At 39.4% G+C, this 23,367-nt stretch overlaps 1 protein-coding gene across 1 annotated transcript in view; it reads right to left on the minus strand.

Annotated features, from left to right (window-relative positions):
- The window catches only part of usp43a (ubiquitin specific peptidase 43a), a 137,587-nt gene that overhangs the window by 23,816 nt on the left and 90,404 nt on the right, over positions 1-23,367 (minus strand). The window contains exons 10-12 of the mRNA XM_004539282.4: positions 20,395-20,472; positions 20,126-20,255; positions 1,862-1,981 (exon numbers count right to left, since the gene is read on the minus strand). Of these exons, the coding sequence (XP_004539339.2) occupies positions 1,862-1,981; positions 20,126-20,255; positions 20,395-20,472 (328 nt within the window). The remainder of the gene's footprint in view (positions 1-1,861; positions 1,982-20,125; positions 20,256-20,394; positions 20,473-23,367) is intronic.

Raw genomic sequence — 23,367 nt, forward strand, 5'->3', positions numbered from 1 at the left:
AGACACAAAAATGGTTTATGCCTTGAGTTAAGTGCCTTTTCATGCTTGAATGACACACAGGTCACTGTTAAGTGGCTTAACAACAACAACAACAACAACAAAAAGTCCCCTGAAGATGGTCAGGCACAAAGGATTTTCTGGGACTTTTATACTCTTGCAAAAATCAGTCCATAAAAGGCCAGTTTTATTCTCTCTAATATCCAATCCAACACTGGGCCATCAAGAGAAACTGTAAGCACAATAACAACAACAACAAACTTTATTTATAGAGCACATTTAAAAACCAGTGGTATACCGAAGTGCTTAAGATAAGAGACAGAGAAGTAACACGAGTATTATAAGGCCTTAGCAAAGTATCAAATATACTCACAGGTCAATGCCACTAATACACATGGGGTAATATGAAATGCATATCAAAATAAAAACATAATAAAAGCACAAGCCATAAAAATCTGTATAAGGAAAAATAGAGTAAGTCTAAAAGTCAAGTGCAAGCATTAACAAGGAGGAAAGGCGAGATTAAACAAATAGGTTTTTAACCGTGATTTAAAAGATTGGATGGAATCGGACGCCCGGATCACAATCGGAAGGTTATTCCACAACTCTGGTGCAGCCAGGGCAAACGCCCGGGCACCTCTAGACTTCAGCCGAGATCTAGGCTGCACCAAGAGTAACTGAGTAGATGATCTTAATGCTCTGGCAGGAACATACGATTTAAGGAGTTCCTTAAGGTAGCTCGGTGCTGTGTTGTTGGTAATTTTAAACGTGAGCAGCAGTATTTTAAATTGGATGCGGTATTTTATGGGTAGCCAATGCAGGTCAGCTAGAACAGGAGTGATACAGGCAAACTTCCCAGTTCTGGTCAGAATATATGCTGCAGCATTTTGGACTGTCTGCAGTCTATGAAGGAGGGCAGAATGAAGACCAAAATAAAGTGAGTTGCAGTAATCCAGCCTTGAGGTCACAAAGGCGTGGATGAGCTTTTCCAGTTTTCCAGTTCCCGTCAATAATGAGTTTATTAATTCGTAATTTGTAGTTGTTATGGCAAGTATTTTATCACAAACATGTTTTCACATACCCATCATCCACAGAGAAACAATTTCATTTTTACTCATTTTTATACTGAGCTGCTCTTTGACAGAGAGGTTGTCTTTTTCAATGACTGTTCACAAATGGCCCTTTTCACAGTATTCATCTGGCTTCCCTTTCTTGTTTCCTGCAGTGCTTTTGAAATCATTAAAGGCTACATTTCTTTACACTCAAACTCATCTTTTCATTTATTATTTCAGGAAAGAAATTTGGCTTAACTGAGCCATAAAAATGATCTTTTCTTATCCTGATGAGTTCTCACAAACTGCTTTCTTGTTAAAGCAAATCCTTTAGACAACTGCAGTTTATTTAAAAGACTGTTCATATAACTAGTTGTTAATTGGAAATTGCACGTATACTCTTTTCCTGCAGCATTCAACAGACTTGTTGTTGTGTTTAGCTTCAGTTTTTTTGCACTGTTGTGTTAAATGTAGTCTGTATAATGTGTTTTAAATGAGACTAAACACAGTAAACGTTTGAATAATTATTTCAGTTCATTTTACAAAATAATCTTAAAGTTATTATTGTAAGTTGATGCTATTTGAAATCACGTTAATTTTAGTCATTTCAAAGGCGTGTATTCATATTTCTTGAATACTGTATCTGGCTCCTCTATAAATTGTCAAATTGTCTGTGTAGAGTCAGATAATAGTTCCTCAGGTGTTTGTTACTACCATAGACATCTTTTAAATAAATTATTTTGATGACTGTAGTAGTAATGTAATGATCAAGATGAAAGTCTTCACTTGAGACCACTTTGAAGCTGGCCTACCTGACGGAAGCGCTTGAGATGGAGGATCAGTATGTCTGGCAGAGTCCACAGGCTCATCTTCACCATACCCTGTTGAAGCTGCTTACAGTGGGGGCACTTCCAGGCATCATCTGGTGCAAGCTGGAATCAATATTTACATCAATTAGGTGCATAGTTACATAAATAAAGCAGGTGATATTAATCTATTTTTCATTTGGCTTTCCCAGATCAAAAATAAAAGCTTGCCTGATTAATTTTTTCACACGTTTAGTTTTGTCATAATGATGCCTGATTGCATGAAAGCTTTTTGAATTAAAGTCTTGTCCTTGTTCCACTTAAGGGTGGAACAATTTTCTCGCTTTCCTCGTCTTTGGTTTTTCATCTTCACAGAAGCACCTTAAGGTGCTTTGAAGTCACTGTATAGAGGATAAAATGACTGGATTTTGTATGGCACATTACTCATCTTATTGACCACTAAAAGTGCTCTACTCATTCACAAAGCTCTTCATATGATGCTACAAAATACCCCCAAACACACACGCAGATGATAAATGATGAGCAATTTTGAGGTGCGTTTGACATGCAGACTAAAGGACCCATTGATAAAAAAAAAAGTACACCACCCCTCCAATTACCGATAAATCTATTCTACTGCCTAAGCCATGGTCACCTTAAATACACTTTGATTAGCTCAACATATTAAAATGCATCATCTTGGGATTTTTCTCTTCTTGCTTTATGGTTTAGAGGTCTGTGCTGCAGACTGGCAAATCTAAAGAATGGTAAAAGGTTCACTTGTTTGTGACTGACATCTCAAAGATTGCTTGGACAGGAAAAATGCCTTTAGCTGCATCAGCTCGTCATAGTACTCAGAGGAAAAATGGACAACTTCACAAAAATTATTATATAAATAATGCCCTTAGGCTAAAAAATGTCCTGTGCACACACGCTGTCAGTTAATCCTACTACAACTGTCTCATGGCTAGAAACCTAACATTTACAGTTGCTATGGTTACAGGCGGGTTTTGAAAGGCAGACAATAAGTCAGCGCTGCCCACTGAGACTTTGTGTTTTGTTTTCAAAAAAGCAGAGCCTCTCTCACAAAAGTGCAGTACAACATGTTTAGATTCTCTTCCATAAAGAAAAACTATGTTTCCCTTTCACACACTGTTGCCCTTTGAGCTGCAAGTCTGATTGTGGGTTACACTTGCTATAGCAATAAGTGACCAGATAAATATTACCTGCCAAGAAACTGCAAACGCTAATCAAATCTGGTACAATGTGTCAATTCTCTGGCTGGCTTTTGTGCAGGGTCTCTTACAAATAAATAAACAAATAAAGCTACTGTTGGAGTTAGGGGTGTGGTTTGTGGCTCGGCAGAGGGAGAAGAGAAGGGGGAGGTGGTTCGGGTTCAGTGCTAGCTGAGGCTGTTACATGTAGTCCAATCGCTCTCCCCTATTCATGTAGTAGCACTCCTGAACCAGAGGGAGAGGAGTTTGGAGTGAGAGGAACAATTGCAGGCTTATGAAAAGATGTGATGAACACAACGGGGAGAGTCGAGGTGCACAAGAAACGAGCGCTATACAAACAAGTAATTAGCCATGGAAACAAGTGTGTCTGCCTGTAGCGTCGGGACACACAGTGTATCTAACTTGTTACAACTACTTATTCTGTGAGCTCTCAAAGAGAGAAATTACTCTTGAATACCAGTGTCCACTGAGGCACATGCAGTACGATTGCTATGCTACTGTGTGTGTCAATGTGTGTGCACATGTACGACTACCTTTGTAAAGACTGGTTTTGGTTTTAGATCTTGGGAGGAAGGATTTTGAGAAAGTGGATAAGTTTTGACTATGACTTTGTGCTTTTTTTCTGAGAGCTTCAGAGGGTTGGAATTTGGCTTTAGGGCCAAGGTTTGGGTTCAGAATGAGATAATTATATTAGAGGATAATAAACTAAACCATAAAGGAGATTTCATCATGCACATCTTGCTGCTGTGGTGGGAAAAATCTCTTCTGTGTTTCTTTAGAGTTTGTATAGATGATGTGCTGTTTACTATTGTTAGTACTGAGATTATACTGACATTTTGTTCTTGGGTACAAAGCACCATTATAAACACAAGCAATGACAAGAGATCTATATAACAACGGCCTGACTGCAGGACTGCCAAAAATTTTTTTCAAGCTGCCAACTTGTCATAAACTTTGAGGAGTCAGACTTAAAGAGCAAAAACAAAAAGGATAAAAGGTTTTGTCTTTGGTGCTCAGTGACCAAGGCTGCAAGATTACAATATAAATTGTTATAATGTCACAGGACAAAACCCAAATTGTCCGTTTCTAAGAAGAGCCTTTGCTGCTAAACCTTTGTTAATCTAAAACAAGCAGCAGTATAAAGTAAAAAGAAAAACAAACAAAAAAAAAGCCCCGAATAGCTTGATTTTCTTAAATTCAGAAAACACTTTCACTTTTCAAGAAATGCTCTGCAGACCTGTTAGGCCAGGCAGGCATTTTTGCCTGACTACAAGATGTGACAAGGTTTACTGCTCCTTAACATTTGTGATTTTCATTTCATTTATCACTCATCCTCATTAAGTTCAGGATTTTTCTGATCTTTTATTTGTGTCCAAGTTAACAAACAAGGACAGAGAAGGAGTGTAGTGTAATTTAAATGAATAATGTTCAATAATTTAAAAATGAATAAAACCTACAATAGACAAGTTTGAGCAACAGAATTGCTTGCATTTTGGGAATATAGTACCAACTCTGTTTATGGAGAAGTCTACCATTTTGGGTTCGTTCAGTGTTTTAGATCAATGAGACTCCCGTCTGCAGTTACAAAGCATTTCATGTTGCATTCAGGATGACCGGAAACTAATGGCTGAGCCCATAAACTAATCAGGAAAGTGTTTTCTGAGGTCACAGAGAAAGGACACGCTGTGGGCCATTTCTCTGTGGTCTTATATTCAACCTGAAGCTTTGACACAACCAGAGGAGGCGCCACCTTCTGGCTATTAGAAAGAATGCAGACTTAAGGTATTTTTTTTTTAAATCTTTTTATTTAGACTTTACATGTACTGCTTAGTTCATAACACATTGTTTCAAAAAGCTGTGCTGAAGGTTAGCAAAATGTTTCTCCATTTTACCCTGACTTAGGTAAAATACATATAAAGAAAAACTCCCTAATTCCTGTTTGTATGAGTGGACTTTTGGACACAGCTGTAACAGTTTTTCCTGCATCATTATATTATGTGGGAATAGATGTAAGCTATAACATGTTGATAAGTGAACTGCACAAAAATTATTTACCAGCTGCCAGCTTGTTGTTATAGTCTTACAGATGCTGCTAGCACAGATTTTGTTTTCAGAGAAACTATTTGCAATCACTGTGCTTAGTAAGGTTATCCTTCTATATGCCTTCAGTTAATCCAAAATGCTGCAGCAAGAGTACTGAAGGGACTAGAAAGAGAGAGCATATTTGTCCCATATTGGCCTCCCTTCATTGGCTTCCTGTTAAATCCAGAATTGAATTCAAAGTCCTTTTCCTCACATACAAGGTCTTAAATAATAGAATAGAATAGAATAGCCTTTATTGTCATTGTACAGAGTACAACGAAATTGGAGTGCCACTCCCTTGGTGCAAGATTCAATAATAAATATAAATGTAAAATATAAAAAGTACAATAAAACAATCGCAAGTACTCAAACAATAGTAAGTACGATATATACAGGATAGCAGCATTAATATAATGACAGTATGAATAGCAGCATAATATAATGGCAGTGACGGTATGGTATAGCTAAGCAGGTTCAATTGTATTTGTGCTTATTTACTACGGTGATCGCTCTGGGAAAGAAGCCATCCCTGAATCTGTTTGTCCTGGTTTTATGTGACCTGTACCGTCGGCCTGATGGTAATAGTTCAAACAGTTGGTTGCTGGGGTGAGAGTAGTCCTTGATGATATTGCCAGCTCTGCTGAGGTACCGAGAGTTTGCAGTGACCTCCAGGCTGGGCAGAGAGCAGCCAGTGATCTTCTGGGCTGTGTTGATGACCCTCTGCAGTACTTTCCTGTCCGCAGCTGAGCACCCTGCATACCATGTTGTTATGCCGTACGTTAGAATGCTCTCTATGGTGGCTCTGTAAAATGTCACCAGCAGCCTCTCCTCCAGGTTGTTCCTCCTGAGCACTCTCAGAAAGTGGAGACGCTGCTGGGCCTTTTTTACCACCGCCATGGTATTTGCAGTCCAGGAGAGGTCATCAGAGATCCGCACGCCCAGAAACCTCATGGAGTGTACCCTTTCCACACAGTTCCCGTGAATGTAAAGTGGGGCCGAGTCTGCTCTGCCCTTCCTGAAGTCCAAGATAAGTTCTTTAGTTTTCGTGGTGTTCAGTTGGAGGTTGTTAACTGAACACCACTCAGTCAGTCTGTTGACCTCATCTCTGTAGTCCGACTCATCACCCCTTGAGATGAGTCCAACCACTGTGGTGTCATCCACGAACTTTATGATGGTGTTTGAGAGATGGGTAGGGGGAGCAGTTGGATGTGTAGAGCGTAAACAGGAGGGGACTCAAAACACATCCTTGTGGAGACCCGGTGCTGAGTGTGATGGTGCTGGACAGGTGGGGGCCGAGTCTGACAGACTGTGGTCTATTTGTCAGGAAGTCCTTGATCCAGAGGCAGATGGGGGTGGAGAGTCCCAGGTGAGACAGTTTCTGGACCAGGATCTCCGGGATGATATGATTGAATGCTGAGCTAAAGTCCAGAAAGAGCATTCTTCCAGTCACCGTTCTCACTCACTATGTGTTAATAGACCTCTCTGCACTGAATCATACTTGTTATTAATCTCTGGCTCTCTTCCACAGCATGTCTTTTATCCTGATTTCCTTCTCTCACCCCAGATAGCAGATAGCCCCGCCCCTCCCTGAGCCTGGTTCTGCCGGAAGTTTCTTCCTGTTAAAAGGGAGTTTTTCCTTCCCACTGTTGCCAAAGCACTTGCTCATAGGGGGTCCTATGATTGTTGGGTTTTTTCTCTGTATGTGTTATTGTAGGATCTACCGTACAATCTAAAGTGCCTTAAGGTGAGTGTTGTCGTGATTTGGGGCTGTATAAATAAAATTGAATTGAATATATGCTTCTTTATATTTAAACACTAGAGTTATATTCGCCATCTAAAAAAAGCAAATCATTTTATTCAATTTTTCCTCTTTTTGCTTTGTTTTGTGTTCTCATCTTCATTTGGTTTGTGTCCTTGTTTCTTCTGGTTTGTTAAATTTTGTGAATTGTAGATGCTGCACTGTCATCTCCCACTCTCCGAGCTCCACTCCAGTCACCGTGCACACCTGGGGCTTATCAGCTCATGCATGCCAGTGTGCTGGGTACGCTGAGGCATTGTGCTATGCTGAACTGAAGTTTATTCGTCATATCTTGGATGTTCAGCTTGCACAACTGTTAGTTTTGGACCAGCCGTCTCATCACCTCACTGCCCAACAACGTTTCTGTTGTTCAGTAATTCTTCTGCAGCACTCACGTGCCTGCTCATCACACCATTCCTCCAACATTAGTGCTCTCTACCTGCACAGCTCTACACTCAGCAGACTTTGCCTGCATGTTCCATCTTCTAAGACTCATCTTATCCACACCGATGTTTTTTGTTTTGTTGTTTATTTCATTTTATTTTTTTCCCAATTTCCATCTCAGGAAGAAAAAGAGGAATAACTGTAACATGATGTAACATCCTTTGTCCTGAGGTCTATATTTTTCTCTTTTTCATACAAACAAACTCACATGACTAGTAAGGTGGAGAAAAACTCCAGTATTCGCCCTCTTATAGATCTGTTTCTGGGCTCTACTAGTTCCTAAGAGAATCTGTCTTCTAACCTGTAAATGCTCCTCTATGTTCGCTTGCTGTTACTAACTCTACTGTTCGGTCCCAAACATGCATTTATTACTGATTTTTTTTAGAATGTCTAAAATATCTAAACACTGTTAACAAACTGTACCTTTAAGGAAATGAATTCAACGTTTGATGCTTTTACTTTATGTAAGTACACAGAATTTAATTAGCAGACACTATTTTAAAGCACATGCTAGTTTAAAATATATTTTGTAGTTTTTTTTTATATATAATATTGAAATACAGTAATCCAATAATATAGAGTGCCATAAAAAGTTCCAGTTGCTCAGATATACTAGTGTTTTTTTTAAAATGCACAGTATATTTACCCATCTACGGCATTTATTTTCCCATGGTAGCCACTTTGATTCTTTCACTTGTTTTGTCCACTTTCCAATGACAAGACTTCAGATTCTTAAACAAAATAGATGGTGAACATTAAATTAAATAAGCTTTTTGTTGTAAAATAAACCTTTTAAACTGTCAAGAGTTGTCAGTAGTCACTGCCCCACTTTCACAGCAGCTATGAAATTCTATTCAATCAAAGAGAGCAACTGGTTGAGGATCTAAAATTAAGGTAAGTTATGCTTTAGAAGTTTGAAATGATGTAAAAACACTTCAAAGTTCTTCAGATTTGCAATTTCCACTGTCAGAAATGTTATTAAAATGGCAGTTAAAGGAAAATGTGGGACATTAAAATATCTTTCAGGCAAAAACTGCATGTCGGTTGGACAGAAAGGCAACACACGATCTGATACATATAGCAAAAGAGCTGCAGAGTAGTTTGGCTGACACGGGTTTGGTGTTGCATTATTGTTTTGTCCATGCTAATATACAGGCAAAGCTCATGAGAAGAAAACTTTACAACCTCACAGCCATGTACACAGTTCTCGAGAAAATAAGGAAACAAAAATCAGAAAAAAGCTAAGCAGGAGTTAAACATGTGTTCTTTGACCACAATCACCAAAGCTCTGTTTGGAAAAACACAAAAAGAGTGGACTCCACTACATATTAGCAAATGTCATTCAGTTTGTTAAAGAAACTAATATAAAAGTTCTTTAACAGGACAAACATCCAAACCATAACCCATAGTCCACCATGAAGTAATTCAAGAAACCCAAGCTGCTCTGTCGGAGAGCTTTCACGGTTCCTCTTCTGCACGCTGTGTGTGCCAGCCAGCTTAAAAGTGTCCCAGACCTTGAAATGAACTCCAAGGAACAGAAAGATTTAATTAGCTTCATATACAGTAGAGTCTACAAGCCTCCATTAATGTTTAATTTTATTTTTTTAAGTTTGTGAAATAAAAAGCAACATTAGCATTTGAAAGAGGCTCACTGAACAGGTTTTTGCTCACATATTTACTTCAACAAAATTGCTGAAGGCTTGCCTAAACCTTTGCCTGTTTTGTTTTCCTTCCAAAAGAGTAGTTTTACTTCACTAATGACATTTTTAACTATTATATGACAAACTTCTTTTTCCAGCCCAACATATTGCCTGTCACTGATAGCTTGAAAGCCTTTTTATCTCACTTAAAGAGGCAATATTATGCAAAATAGCTCGAGTAGAATAAACACGGTGTTTGAATACACCAAAGGCCACATGATTTATTTAGATAACTAAAAAAATCTAAAATCTGTAGTCAATCAGGGAGCAATGTTTAATGCACAATGAGACATTTGTTCCGTGACTTTAGCCTTTAAGATACCATTTCATCCCAGCCAACATCAGCACCCTAAAAAAATAAAAGAGCTCCTCTCTCCAGAACCACTGGAAAAGAAAAAAACTCTGGCATTTCACTGGTGCTTGTACAAACATTAGTAGGTATTGTCAGAAAACACAACATTTTTCTTTTCTTTTTGTTTCTTTTTTTGTAAAATGTTAACTAAACAAAAATAAACTGTATAATATGCCTAAATATATGCAATGTAAAGTAACTATAAACTACTAGAAAGTACACATTTAAGGTCAATAACTGCTAATATAATGAAGTATCTTTAAATTAGCTATACTTTGGGAGTGGCTGGGGGAATAGTAGACAATCTCAGCTGACGATTTGGAGTAAACACTGACTCACATCCACCCACGTTGACCTTACGTGCATGTCTTATGAGTTTGGACAAAAGCAACCACAGAAAACTCACACAGGGACCAAGCAACATGTACCCAGGTACTTTAGGCGGTGTGAAAGACTGGCTGATGACATAATTGGTTTCTCTCTCTAGTTCTTTGTGTGATTAATAAAATTTATAATGGAACAATTACAAAGAAACCACAAAGGACTTAAGAGAATTCATCCTCAAAAGCCAAAGCATGTCATAGGTTTATAACAAGTGAATAAGATCAGCAACCAAAGATTTTAGTCTTAATCTTGCTGGCGACCAGATGGGGGAAAAAAGAACGAAAAAAAGAGCACTGAATACAAACACGGCTCAGCTCTCACTTTCACATAGAATGTTAGAATTTTCCACAGTAACAACGATTCTAAATGGGAACCATCATTTTTCTTTTTACATTTATTTTAAAAAGATCCATAAGACAATCCTTATTAGGGTTTAAAAAAAATACACAAAATATCTACAGCAGGCGTTAGACATTTTGTCATTACCTCCAGCTCCTAAACTGACTTGATTCTGTTTCTGTACAGCTTCTCACAGACTCTAAATACTCTTGCAGGGTTAGCTTCATATTTTTGAACAGCTTCTCTTTGAAATGCGTATGCTTGTGACAGCTCTGTTTCTCAGTAGTGCACACTGTTTTGGTTGCCTGTTTCTTTTCTCTAACTCTTTTGTCATTTGAGACCAGCCAGATGCATTTACATTGTATTCATCACCTAATCTTGGGCTTTACACAGCTGCACGGGTGTCATTTATTATTATTTACGAACAATCTATAACATCCTTTCCCAGATAGACTGTTTTTGTTCACTCTTTGAGATTTTACATAGTGACCTTTGGCCTTTAATCTGGGTTTTATTGGCCTTGTCTTACCTTGAAACCTGTAAATTTTTAAGGTATATAGAGTTGAGTCCTATAATCAACAGCCAACGAGACAATACTTGATAAAGTGTAGGAGAAATCATCTGGTGATGATAATGTGATTTCTACAGTATGAGTGTTTCTGAGGCCATTAATAAAAATGAAATGCAGTATTTGGTGTTAATACTAAGGAATAAACCTGGTCCTGTGTGAAAACAGGATTACCCCCTGAACCTAATAACTGATTGTTCCATCCTTGGGAGCAAGAACTGCAATTAAGCAACTCCAATAACTGGCAATCAGTCTTTCACATCACAATTTTTCTTTCTAGAATTGTTTTAATTTAGCCACATTTGGGGGGTTTTGAGCATGAACAGCCAAAGCATTTCAATGTGATTTGAGTCTGACTATCACTAGGACAAAAAAACTCCAAAAAACATTTTAAGCCAATAAGAGGTGGAATAGCGTCTGTGTTTTGGAGCTTCAGGGTATGAACTGATGGCCAGACATTCCCCTTCAGGACTTTCTAGCAGAGAGCAGAACTGATGGTCCATTAAGTCACCCACAACAAATGTTTATTTAGATAGTGGGAGGAGCCTACTTCACTTTGTTGGGCATGTTCTATTCAGATGATATCTTGATTTAACAGGTGTGGCATGATTGATTTAACGGGGGGATTGCTTTTTCACATAGGACCAGGTAGGTTTACACTAGATATCTTTATTCCATCATTTAACCCTCTCAAGGCAGGCGGTGCCGATTTGCAACAGTTAAAAACTAACAACCTGATTACCCCACATACATATTTTATGAGTTTTTTTTTACTCAGAAGTACCACTGCAGGACTGTGCATTAGCAAGAAAAAGTTTAATTTGAGCCTGAGAGGGTTAAAAACTGCACTTTGCATTTACCCACATTATCTTTATGTAATGTTAAAATTTTAAAAACATGTCATTGTGACAAATATTCAAAATTCTAAGAAACCAGCAAGGGAAGAAAGACGTTTTCACAGCATCGTATGTTAGATATTGTTTTTGCTTGAGTCATACAAATATGCTTTAATTTCCCCAAGAACTGTAAATGGACTGTGTAAAACGAGTTACCCTGTGGTACAGCACTGATATGCAGTCTTACTGCTGAACTGATGGCACTTTTTGCTTTTACGGCACACAAACTGTGGCTGTCACTTGACTACTCTGGCTTTTTCATTCCATTATCCTTCTATCAGCACCAACTCACCTCTCACTTCAGACCCTGTCATTTTGCATCTGACAAGCTGATGCCCTCACTCCTTCCTGTCTTTTCTCTATCATTTGATCCCCACTCAGCAGCTCTTCATCTCAGTCATTCCCATTACATACACTCGCTCACTAGAACTTGCACCTTTAATGTCATCTCAGTGCTCCTTGCTTGCACTTTTGTTATCCCCACATCCATCTGGGTCTGTCATCTAGTAGTGATGGGATTTCGGGCTCTTTTTTTTTTTTGACACTTTTTATTTGTTTAGGAACATTTTTATGCAACAAGATAAAAGAAAAAAGAAAAAACAGAAACAGTATGAGGTCATGGGAAGATAACATACACCTGTACATACATCTGCACATCCACACATACATACGTCAACAAGTCTGCATTGCTAATTCTATGCATCAAAGGGTGCTGCCACAAGCTGTAAAGTCCAGCCATTTTCTCCACCGTCTCCTTCCCAAATCTCCCTGCAGTCGCAGAGTGAAAGTCATACATTCCATCAATTTGACGTCTTCCACTATAGAGGTAAAAAGTGTTACAGTGGGAGGATCTCTACAGAGCCAGCGTTTTGTTATGGCCTTCTTCGCAGAAGCCAAGAGAACTTTCAGAAGGTAAACATCATCTGCAACTAAATCGTCTGTAAAATACCCCAGATACAATGAGGTAAATGTACAAGACACGTGGAATCCCAACACCTCTGTAATTATCTTTATAACTTCCGTCCAGAAGGGTCGTATGAGTGGGCAGGACCAGAATATATGACCGTAATCAGCCATGACTTCCCCACAATTCCTCCAGCAAAACGCAGGTGTAGCACTGAATTTAGACTTCTGTTTAGGCGTTATGAAATAGCGTATAATGTTCTTCCAGCAGAAGTCCCGCCACATGTTGGAGTTAGTCGTGGTAAACTGTGTCTCCCAGATCCGTGCCCACCCATCTTCTGTAATCACAATGTCCATTTCTTTTTCCCATTTCTGCTTTATGTGAATCGTTGAGTGCCCTTTGAGCTTAGTCAGACATTTATACAGTTTACTTATCAAGGCTCTGTTACTCCCAGAGTCATAAGCATCAATGAAAATATTAACAATCGAGAAGTCTCCACGGACACAGCTCTTCAGTCTTTTGCCAATATAGTCACGGAGTTGCAAGTATCGAAAAAAGTCTTGTTTCCCGAGATCGTAAGTCTTGCATAGGGTATCAAAAGCCATAATTTTAGATTTTACAATAACCAAACACCCAGCAGTGATTCCATGCCACACCCATTGTTTAAATCTACTATCGTGGGAAGCAGGTAGAAAATCAGGGTCATACGCTGGCCACCTCAGAAGTTTTATCTCTTCCTGGAGTTGCGCCTGCTTGACCACTCCCCTCCATATTTTTAATGTAAAAGTGACCCAGTGGCTGGGCGTCAAGGTATCGTCCAAATCAGAAGCCGCGTGACCAAGTCTAGACTGGATTGGCGTGTCTGAGAGAGACATCTCAATAGTCTTCCACCTCGCACAAAAAGATGGATTACACCAACACACCAAGGACCTCAGCTGAGCAGATAAGTAGTAATTCCTTAATGAAGGTAGAGCCAAGCCCCCTTTGTCTTTCGGCAACTGCAAAGTAGAGAACTTCACCCGTGGTCTTTTGTTAAGCCAAATGAATCTCGAAATCTGCTTATTCTATTCCCTGAATTGCTTCTCTGGAATTTGAATAGGTAAAGCAAGAAAAAGATAGAGTAGTTTGGGGAGAATATTCATTTTAATTATCTGTATCCTGTTGCCAAGGTCGAGAGGGAGCAAGACCCAAATGTTGAGATCGCTATATATTTCTCTATTAATACGACTGTAATTAATATCGTACAGTTGTGTCAGATCTCTAGGCAGAAACACTCCCAAATATTTGATAGCAGTTGCCTCCCAATTAAACTTGAATTTTGCCAGTAGTGTCTGGTCCGGAGAAAAATTAAATGACAGAACTTGAGTTTTTTTGACATTAAGGACATACCCTGAATACAGGCCATATGTTTCCAACATCCCCATTAATACTGGTATACCTGAGCTGGGATCCATGATTGTCACCAAGACATCATCTGCATATAAACACACCTTGTACTCGTCCCCTCCTATTACAATCCCTTTCAACGATGTTTCCTGACGTATAGCCTGGGCTAGAGGTTCGATAAACAAGTTGAAGAGGTAGGGGCTTGCTGGACACCCCTGTCTACATCCTCGTTCTAAAAAAATAGTATCGGAGAGGCTACCGTTAATTTTTATTCTGGCAGTAGGGAGAGAATAAAGAGCTTGGAAACATCTTATAAACTCGCTACAGAAACCAAATCTTTTCATCACTAGGAAGAGGAAGTCCCAATTCACTGAATCATATGCTTTTTCAGCATCTAAGCTAAGAATAATTGAGCTTTTTTTCTTATTATTAATGTGTTCGATGATGTGTAAAGCTCGTCTAATATTATCGTGGGTTTGTCTATTTTTCAAGAAACCCGTTTGGTCTTCATCAATCAAAGAAGGCATTACAGCATCCATTCTTCGCACCAAAATAGTTGTGTATAGTTTATAGTCTGAGTTCAGGACACTTATAGGCCTATAAGATTTGCAGTTTAGTCTATCCTGTCCCCCCTTTGGCAAAACCGATATGAAGGCCTCCTTCCAAGAGGGAGGTACCAGACCTCCTTTCAAAATGTAGTTAAAACTAGTTTCCAACAGGGGAAGAAGGCTTTCCCTCATGGTTTTGTACCATTCGGCAGGGAGCCCGTCGGTACCTGGTGATTTATTGGATTTAAGGCTGGAGATAGCTTTAATTATTTCTTCCCGAGATATTAAGGACGTTAACTTACTATTTGCTTCTCGACCAATCGTAGGCAGGTCTAAGGAATTCAAAAAGTCAGTCATCTTATTTACATCACCCTGAGTAGATTGACTATATAAGGATTTGTAATACTTTTCAAACGCTTTTTGAATTTTATCCAGGTCAGTTACAACATTGTTACCAACCGGGTCTCTAATCTTATAAATATTATTTTCAGCTTGCTGTTTTCTAATCCGCCACGCCAACTGCTTCGCCGCCTTAGGCCCCGCCTCATAATACCTCTGTTTCATGAACCTTATGTTTTTCTCTACTTCTTCGCTCAATATCTTATCTATCTCCTGCTTAATCTGTCTGATCTGGTGGGTTACTGTAGTATTTTTATCCTTTAGACCTGACTGTTCCAAGGCCATTAATCTATTCTGCAGTTGTAACAATTCTTGTGACTTTTTCTTTTTAATCATGGTTGACCACGCAATTATTTTACCTCTGAGGACAGCTTTGGCTGCATCCCATACAATACTGTGATTTGTCTCTCCATTATCATTGTCCTGCAGGTACAAGTTAAGATCGGCTGTCATTTGTTTCACAAAAGCGGGGTCATTTAACATACCGGTATTTAGTCTCCACAAAGTTGTCTTCCGTGTCCCGTCCAAATGTAACGTTATATAAAGTCCACTGTGGTCAGAGACATCTCTTGGACCTATTCTGCAATCTTTTATCCTGTGTAAATCCCTATTAAACATAAAACAGTAATCTATCCTCGAATACACTGAGTGTCGAGCAGAGTAAAAAGTGAATCCTGACGCTGACCCATGGATAGATCGCCACACGTCAATAAGCCCTAATTCCGTTAACATTCCTTTAACCCGTTTCCCTCCAGACGTGCTTTTCCTGTCCCTATTATTTGAGTCTAATCTGGGATTTAACAGTAAATTAAAATCTCCTGCACAAATAAGAGTTCCCACCGTTTCCTTAGAGATCAAATCAAATATCTTCTTAAAGAAGCTTGCGTTGCTTCCTGGGGGTGCATAGACATTTAATAGTGTGACCGTCTTATTCTCTATTCTACCTTTTACTAAAACAAACCGACCTTCCTTATCACTTATAGTAGATATATGTTCAAATTTTATTTTATTTGAGATAAGGATAGCTACTCCTCGTTTTTTCCTGGCCCTATACGATGAATAAAATGTATGTCTGAAACCCATCTTTTTTAATTTCTCATGTTCTGCATTATCTAGATGAGTTTCTTGCCAATATGCCAAGTCTACTGTCTCCTTTTTCAATTTGGCAATTAATTTGCTTCTTTTAATAGGGCTATTCAGGCCATTTACATTTAGTGACAGCATTTTATAGAAATTATAAGCCATCAAGTGGATATGTGGAATACAACATAATCAACCCAGACCTCAGAACATCACAACCAGAACTCACTGAACAGCAAACACACAAAACATTAACAGGAGCTTCCAATACAAAGGATATAACAGTATCCTTTGACATTGAGGGGACTGGCCACAGGGTGGGGCCCCTCATCCGACAAGAGGGGAGTGACCGACAAAAAAGCCAAAAAAGGGCAAAAAATAAACGAAACAGTCTCTTATCGCTACTAGACATAACGTGGTGGTTCTCTAACCATGTCCGTAGGCACCAACCTAAAGAAATATGAATTCTGAAGGATACGAAAGTCAGTGTTCCTGCGGTTAGATTATCAAAACTCTACCGCCAGCTATCTCACCGTTGTCCCGCCATCAGCTGTTCACTCGTCTGCTGACACTTTTTCTTGCTCCCTCCGGAATGCTTGGAGTTTTTCCCGCACGTGCTGCTGGAAGCCGCCCCCGCAGTGTGCTGTCTGCGTTTCCCAAGGAAGTAGCTGCTTTATCGTGTCCTCTGTCATCCTGTTGGTTTGGTTCCCCAAGGTGATCTTACCCACGGCTATTCCCCGCTTTCTTAAATCCTCGGCAGCTTGGCTCGCGGTATTATATAGGACATTGCCTGACGCATAAAACACTCGCATCTTACTTAGTGGTGTCTGGAAACGGATCCCGTTGTCCTTCAAAGCCTTCTTAACTGGGATATATTCCCGTCTCCTTTTCTGCACTTCCAGAGAGTAGTCATGATCGAAATACACCCGTTTGTTTTGGATATGTACCCCTTTGTTCCACGCCGTGCGGAGAATCTCTTCTTTAACAGAGAACCGGAGGAAGCGCACTATTATTGAGCGTGGTGGGGCGTTCGGGGGTGGTTTCGGTCCCAACGCGCGGTGTGCGCGCTCAATGCCGAGAGCACGGTCCGGGCCGAAATCTTCGCCTAGGTGTTCTTTGATCAGATTTTCAACAAAGGTAGTCACCGACGAGCCCTCCGAGTTTTCCGGTACGCCGTAGATCCGGATGTTCTTGCGTCTAGCGCGGCCCTCCATATCGGACACCTTTTCCTGAAGCGCCCGTTGATTTTCCAACAGCTGCACAAGTGTATCCCTAACACCAATGTCCCAGCGTTCCGAGTCAGCCATGTTGTCCTCGACGTGCTTTAGCCGACCAGTCATCTCCTCCACCTGATCCGCCATCTCGTGTAATCTTTGATTCAATTCCTTAGAGAGTTCGGCCATTTGCTTCTTTACATCCTCCCGAAATTCCGTACCGAATGCTTTGAAGTCACTCTTCAATTCGGTTCGCAATGTAGCCATTTCGGCCACCAGTACGCTACTCACAGCATCCCGAAGCCAACCCAGACCTTCACCTCGGTCGCCATCTTGTCCCGATGCGAGGCTTGCCTCACTAGCCGCGGCGTCCTTCTCCATTTCACAGTCAAGAATGTTTCGTAGCCCGTATCCTCCCTTTTTAGATTTATCCCCACTCATTCTTGAGTCGAAAAATGGCAATGTAGCCCTAATACAGCTCTCGAGTCCGGGGAAACACACGGTTGGTGCCGGAGGTCACTCTCTATGCGGCCATGCGGTGCTACGAGCCACCGGAAGTCCACCGATTTCGGGCTCTTTTTAGAGATCCGGCTCTTTCGGCTCGGCTCACTAAAAAGAGCCGGCTCTTTCGGCTCCGAACCGGCTCTTCAGGTTGTTTTGTTGCTTTAATTAATTTATTATTAACAATAATATAAAATTATGCAGAAAAGGAATTACTAATGTAAAAAAAGTGGTTTTATTTATATATGTTCACGTATGGCCCCTAGAGACAAAGCACGTACAAACTCTAAAGCACATACAAACTCCAAAACACATTTCTAGCATTAACTGAACTTCCAAAACAGAGCTACCCAGATCACTTAAATTACACAATTGAAAGCATGTGTGTATTGTTTGTGCATTTATGGACAAGCACTCATATTTATTCAAATAATTTAAAAAATGTTACTACCACACACCAAATCCGGTTGTTGATACTTCCTGGCTTGTGTAGCCACTAGGTAACAAAAGCTCAACACTGCGCCCTAGCATCCTGGAGCACTTCTGTTGTCTTTTGAGTTGTCTGAGTTTGTACGTGCGTCTGAGTTTTTACGCGTTTTGGAGTTTTTACGCGTTTTGGACTTTGTACGTGCTTTGTCTCTAAGGGCCACCATAAATATACTTTATTTATTCACTCCACATAAAATGTAATAAATAAATCGTATAATACAACAAACAACTATTTACATTTTAAACTTTTAACTATTTAAATTTTCAGCTTTTTCCTTTTAAACAAATTTAACGTGAAACAACACAAAACACTGAAAACCACAACACAATTAAATATATTTTAAAATATTAAAACAAAAAGAAGATGCACATTCTCTGTCATATGGGCCTGCATGATTTCTGAATCTACTATACCTTTCTAATGTGACGTTGTTGTCCCTCGCTCTTTTTCTCTCTGGCTCTGTTCCTGTGCTACTGCGAGTGTAACTAACGCCCCTCCCCCCTCTGCCCAGCGCAAAGTACATGCTGCGCATGCGGAGTTTAGCGGAAAAAAGGGCGAGAGAGAGGGTGAGAGAAAGAAAAAACAAAACAAAACAAAAAAACCCCTCATGGCTCCCAATAAGGAGCCGGCTCGCGTCGTTCACTTCAAAGAGTCGGCTCTAAGAGCCATTTCGTTCGCGAACGACCCATCACTATCATCTAGGCTTCTGAGGAGCAGCATCACATCTCTGCCCTGCTTCCATTGGTGATAGCCAATCAGAGCAGGACTATCTGTTGTTGTGATTTGGTGCAGTATAAATAAAACTGCTTTGAATTGAATAGTCTGCCCTACACATGTTTATCACTGCTATGAAATTAAAATAGTACTATAGCATGTGAATACGACCAGCCAAGCATAAGTAATAATAGTACAACATTACCTTTCATTAGGTCTGAAAAAACATTAGGTATTTTTTCAGACAGCAGAAAGGATTCATCTAGAAAACTATCTGGATGTCAGAAATATTAGTCCTTGACCTGGTGTCATGCCCATGCGCAAGCAAAACAGGAAGGTAATGTGGAAGAGCTTTCCCTCTCAGTGGCTGTTGAGCGGTACAATTAAGATTAAAATATGCCAAGTTTGTGTGCGAGTCTGTGAGACATGAGTAGCACCATACTGAGCATATGTGTGAATATGACCTGATGAGAGATTACAGAGTCAGTTTGTGCGTGATGTCCTGACTAATCTGGGTAATTTGCACACATACACACACACGCCAGAATTGAAGAAACCTCCTGGATGAGAGGTGAAACATATTCACAAACCTAAAGTCCAGCTGCCTTTATTTTTTTTCCAGAGAACAGACACCACCCGACTGAAATATTACAGCAAGTACAATAAAAGACAAGTACAAAAGCTAAGCACAGAAAGTCAGCTCCAGGTATTAATTATCTATATCAGTTTTTTAAATCTTAAATATTAGACATGATTTCAGTACAAATTAATGCATTAAAAACTAGCATTGTACATTAATAATTCAATAATTTATTATTATGTGCAATGCTGATTTTCCATTTGCCAATTGTAGCAAAATGCCAAAAAGGACAGGTTAAGACAGGAAGAAAGAAAGAAAACTAAGGAGGATACGTGACATGTATTCTAGTTGAATTGGCAAATGCAACAGACCATTGTCTCTGTTTGATAATTTTATAGACATCTGTTGATTTCTGACATCAGACTGTGCATATGGGTGTTGAAATCAATAAATCAGTAAGCATGTAAGCAAGTAAAAGGTGCTACAGTGGACCTTTTATTTTTTCTAAATACTTATGTGGCCTTTTTGACTTGGAGTGTAAAATCTGGAGATTAAATTACACTTGTTTCATGAAATTCAGGGAGATGAAACCTCCAATGCAAATGTTGTGTTATAACCGTGTAAGAACAAAAGCTTATTGTATTCCTCTTACTTACCTGTTCTTCTTTGGTGTACAGCTTAAAGCACTCATCCAAGGTACAGCTATGCTGCTGAAGGTGCTGCTGCTGCTGGTTCCTCACGCTCTCTGCATCTTTCACTACTTCCTCCTGGATGCTGCCAAATAAACTGGACCACACACAAAGTGGATTGGTCTAATTCAGTGGCAGAATTGTGTTTACCATGTCACCCAAGATGACAACAGCCAACACTATAAAATTTTGAGTTCTGCACATTTTTAAAGCATTAAAATGTGTTCAGTCCTTACCATTCTTTGGTGCTTGGCTCCCATTCGATAACAAGCTTCACATGGGGGGGTCCTCCTGGGCCGCAGAACTTCAGAGCTCTACAAAACAGCGGAGAAAAGCGGGAAGGTTATCTTTTAACTCTGAATACATATTTTATGATTTTAGTTTTCTGAGTGTGATAGCATTCTGTGATCTTCAAAAGCCTGAAATAAACCACAATGAATGAAGTTTAAAAAAAAGAAAAAAGAAGAACGTTAAAATCTGTGTTGCTGTCATGCAACAGCTGCTCCTGTGACAGCTGCTATAGTGCATCCAGAGAGTACAGTGATGTGAAAAAGTGTTTGCCCACTTCCCGATTTCCTGTTGTTTTGTATGTTTGTCACACTTTAATGTTTCAGATCATCAAACAAATTTAAATATCAGGCAAAGATAACACAAGTAAACACAAAATGCATTTCCTAAATTACAATTTAGAGTGTCATGGCAGAAGTTGTGGATACTTACAATGTACATTTTTTAAAAGAAAATTTGCAAGAATTTCAAGCAAATGTTTTTCACTTTGTCATTTGTGTGAAAATGAAGTTATTCCATTTAGGAATAAGGGAGTAATATAACAAAAGGCCAATCATGGCTATTGCACAGTATTAGATAGATATTTATCTTCGTGCAAGTTATCAGCACATGCTTTTCCACATTAAAAACACCAGAAAAACACATCCTTTAGTCGACTCTTCAGTTTCAGTTCAAGCAGAATGAAATGTGAGCTTCTGACTAATCGTATTAAAGCCCATCAATATTTGCACTTTTTACTTTTATTGTAATTTATTCCACCATAATATGCACACAAATATATACACACTGGCAGGAGGATCACAGAGTGACAACAACCAAAGCTGAGACCTGGTTTCTCATCCGGGATTAGTATGCAAAAATATGATTTTTTTTCTCTGCCCTAATGTAGCGAGGGGCACGGTGTTTATATTTCAGGGCTTACCTTCACTGCTTTCATCTCAGGAGGAAAGAAACAGCATCAGTATTCAACAGCCAAGTAGCTCTGATGGAAAGGCCAAGGTGCACTTAAAAATTACTGAATGCTAAGGACAGAATGATGGATCACCACGGGCAGATTTTTGGAGCCATGTCAAAGGTTTTTCTTTTCTAGATGGACATGAAAGGTGCTTGAGACTTCAAGCACAGCTAAATATTGACTGATTCTGACAATGAATAATTTCATTCCATCTTCAAAGCAGAACTCACATTGTTGTCTCAGTATTGTTCCCTACGAACGCATTTAATGCACTCGCTACTAGCAGATGTCACACTTCTGTGACCTGTCAGCACAATAATTAGAGGAACGGACACTAAAAACGCCACCGCCTCTACAGATGCTCTTGTCGAAAAAGTCATCGCACAGTTAATTCCTCCCGGGAATCATTTGAATTTCTTTAACTGAAAGATTGCTCTGTGTGTAAACAGAGCACTACCACAAAATTAAATCGAATCCAGATCCCAGAGCATCAGCAGGAGCTCTGAGTGGCCAGTTAATTGTCTACAAGTCAATAATTATTTAAGTGTCACACAACATACAAGAAAACATTAATTATCTTTTTAACAAGGAGGTTAGACAACAAGTTAATTGAAGCAATGCATTTCAAACTATTTTGTAAAGCAGATAAACACATAAAGGCACAGGCAAAAGACAACACAACTGTTATTTTTCATACTTTGTCAGTCGTTTGATTTCCCTCTTTGTTGCTTTCCCAAACCCTTTGCTGCAGCTGTTTCCAGCTGTTTACTCATGAACCTTTCTGCTTTCAGTTTTGTCTTCAGCTACTGAAATGCTGCTCAGTGAGATCCGGTGACGGACCTGGTCATTGAAAGTACTAGTTTTTTTTTTTCAAAAAGCTCCCAAAAAAGCTTTTACTGTATATTCTGGTCACTATCCAGCGGCCACACTGATCCAAACACTTTGCTGCATTAAGATGACTCTGAACAGAATATAACACTACGGACAGCAAAGTTTATCTTGTATGATTTCATTAGAGCCTTGTCGATTGGTCGAGATTATTTAGTTGGTGATATACTGGTATTCGGATTTATAATGGCCAATAAATGAAAATGAAAATGAAAACAGTAAAGAAGGGATGCAAAACAACCATGTAATGAATGGTTTATCCACCAGAGGGCGGTCTGTAACTTAACCGTTAGCAACATGATTAGAACACCACAAATGCAAAAATCACTTGAAATTGAAAAGCAAGCGTAAATCCAATAAATCCACAACTTATGTGACAAGACAATATAGACAGAGAAAGAAGGTGAAGACACCCAGCAAAGGACCGTGAGTCAGACTTCTTAAACTGCTGCACTGTTGTGTATAGTCACCTGCTCACCCACTGAGCCAAACAAGCAGCAGTGTTGTATTGCCCTTCTAAGGACTTATAAATGCGTGATGAATGAATGCTCATGCATCACACTGACACACTTTTATAAGGTATGTGGTAGTATGCTTTGGATTATGAGCCGTTGTAAACCTTCTCCATACTTTTTTCTTCCTGTTCTTGTGTTACAGGTTTTAGTTTTATCTGTCTAAATAATGCAGTTAGAGAACTGCTCTTATTGATTCTTATGTTTTTAGCAATATGTCATCTTTCTTTCCTTTAGGCTCACAGATGCTTTTCCCCCTGTGGCGAACCATTTGTATTTTCTCTATTTCGGCTTATGATAGACTGGGATAATGGCATGTTTACTTCCTGTTGAGCTTTCCTCACTTGGCTGGATATAAGATCATCCACCACTGTCGTCTTCTGTAGACCTCTAGGCCGTTTCTGTTGCTGAGCTCACTACTGTTTTTCCTTTTTACAGAAGCATGAAACTTAATGTTGCAATTTTTGCATGGTTCTCATATATATGTTTTCCATGTCTTTCTGGATATTTTGATTTTTCTTTTAAAGTTGGAGAACTATGATTTACTTGAAACAGATTTTCTTTCA

This window comes from Maylandia zebra, linkage group LG6, assembly GCF_041146795.1.
Source record: "Maylandia zebra isolate NMK-2024a linkage group LG6, Mzebra_GT3a, whole genome shotgun sequence".
Lineage (NCBI taxonomy): Eukaryota > Metazoa > Chordata > Actinopteri > Cichliformes > Cichlidae > Maylandia > Maylandia zebra.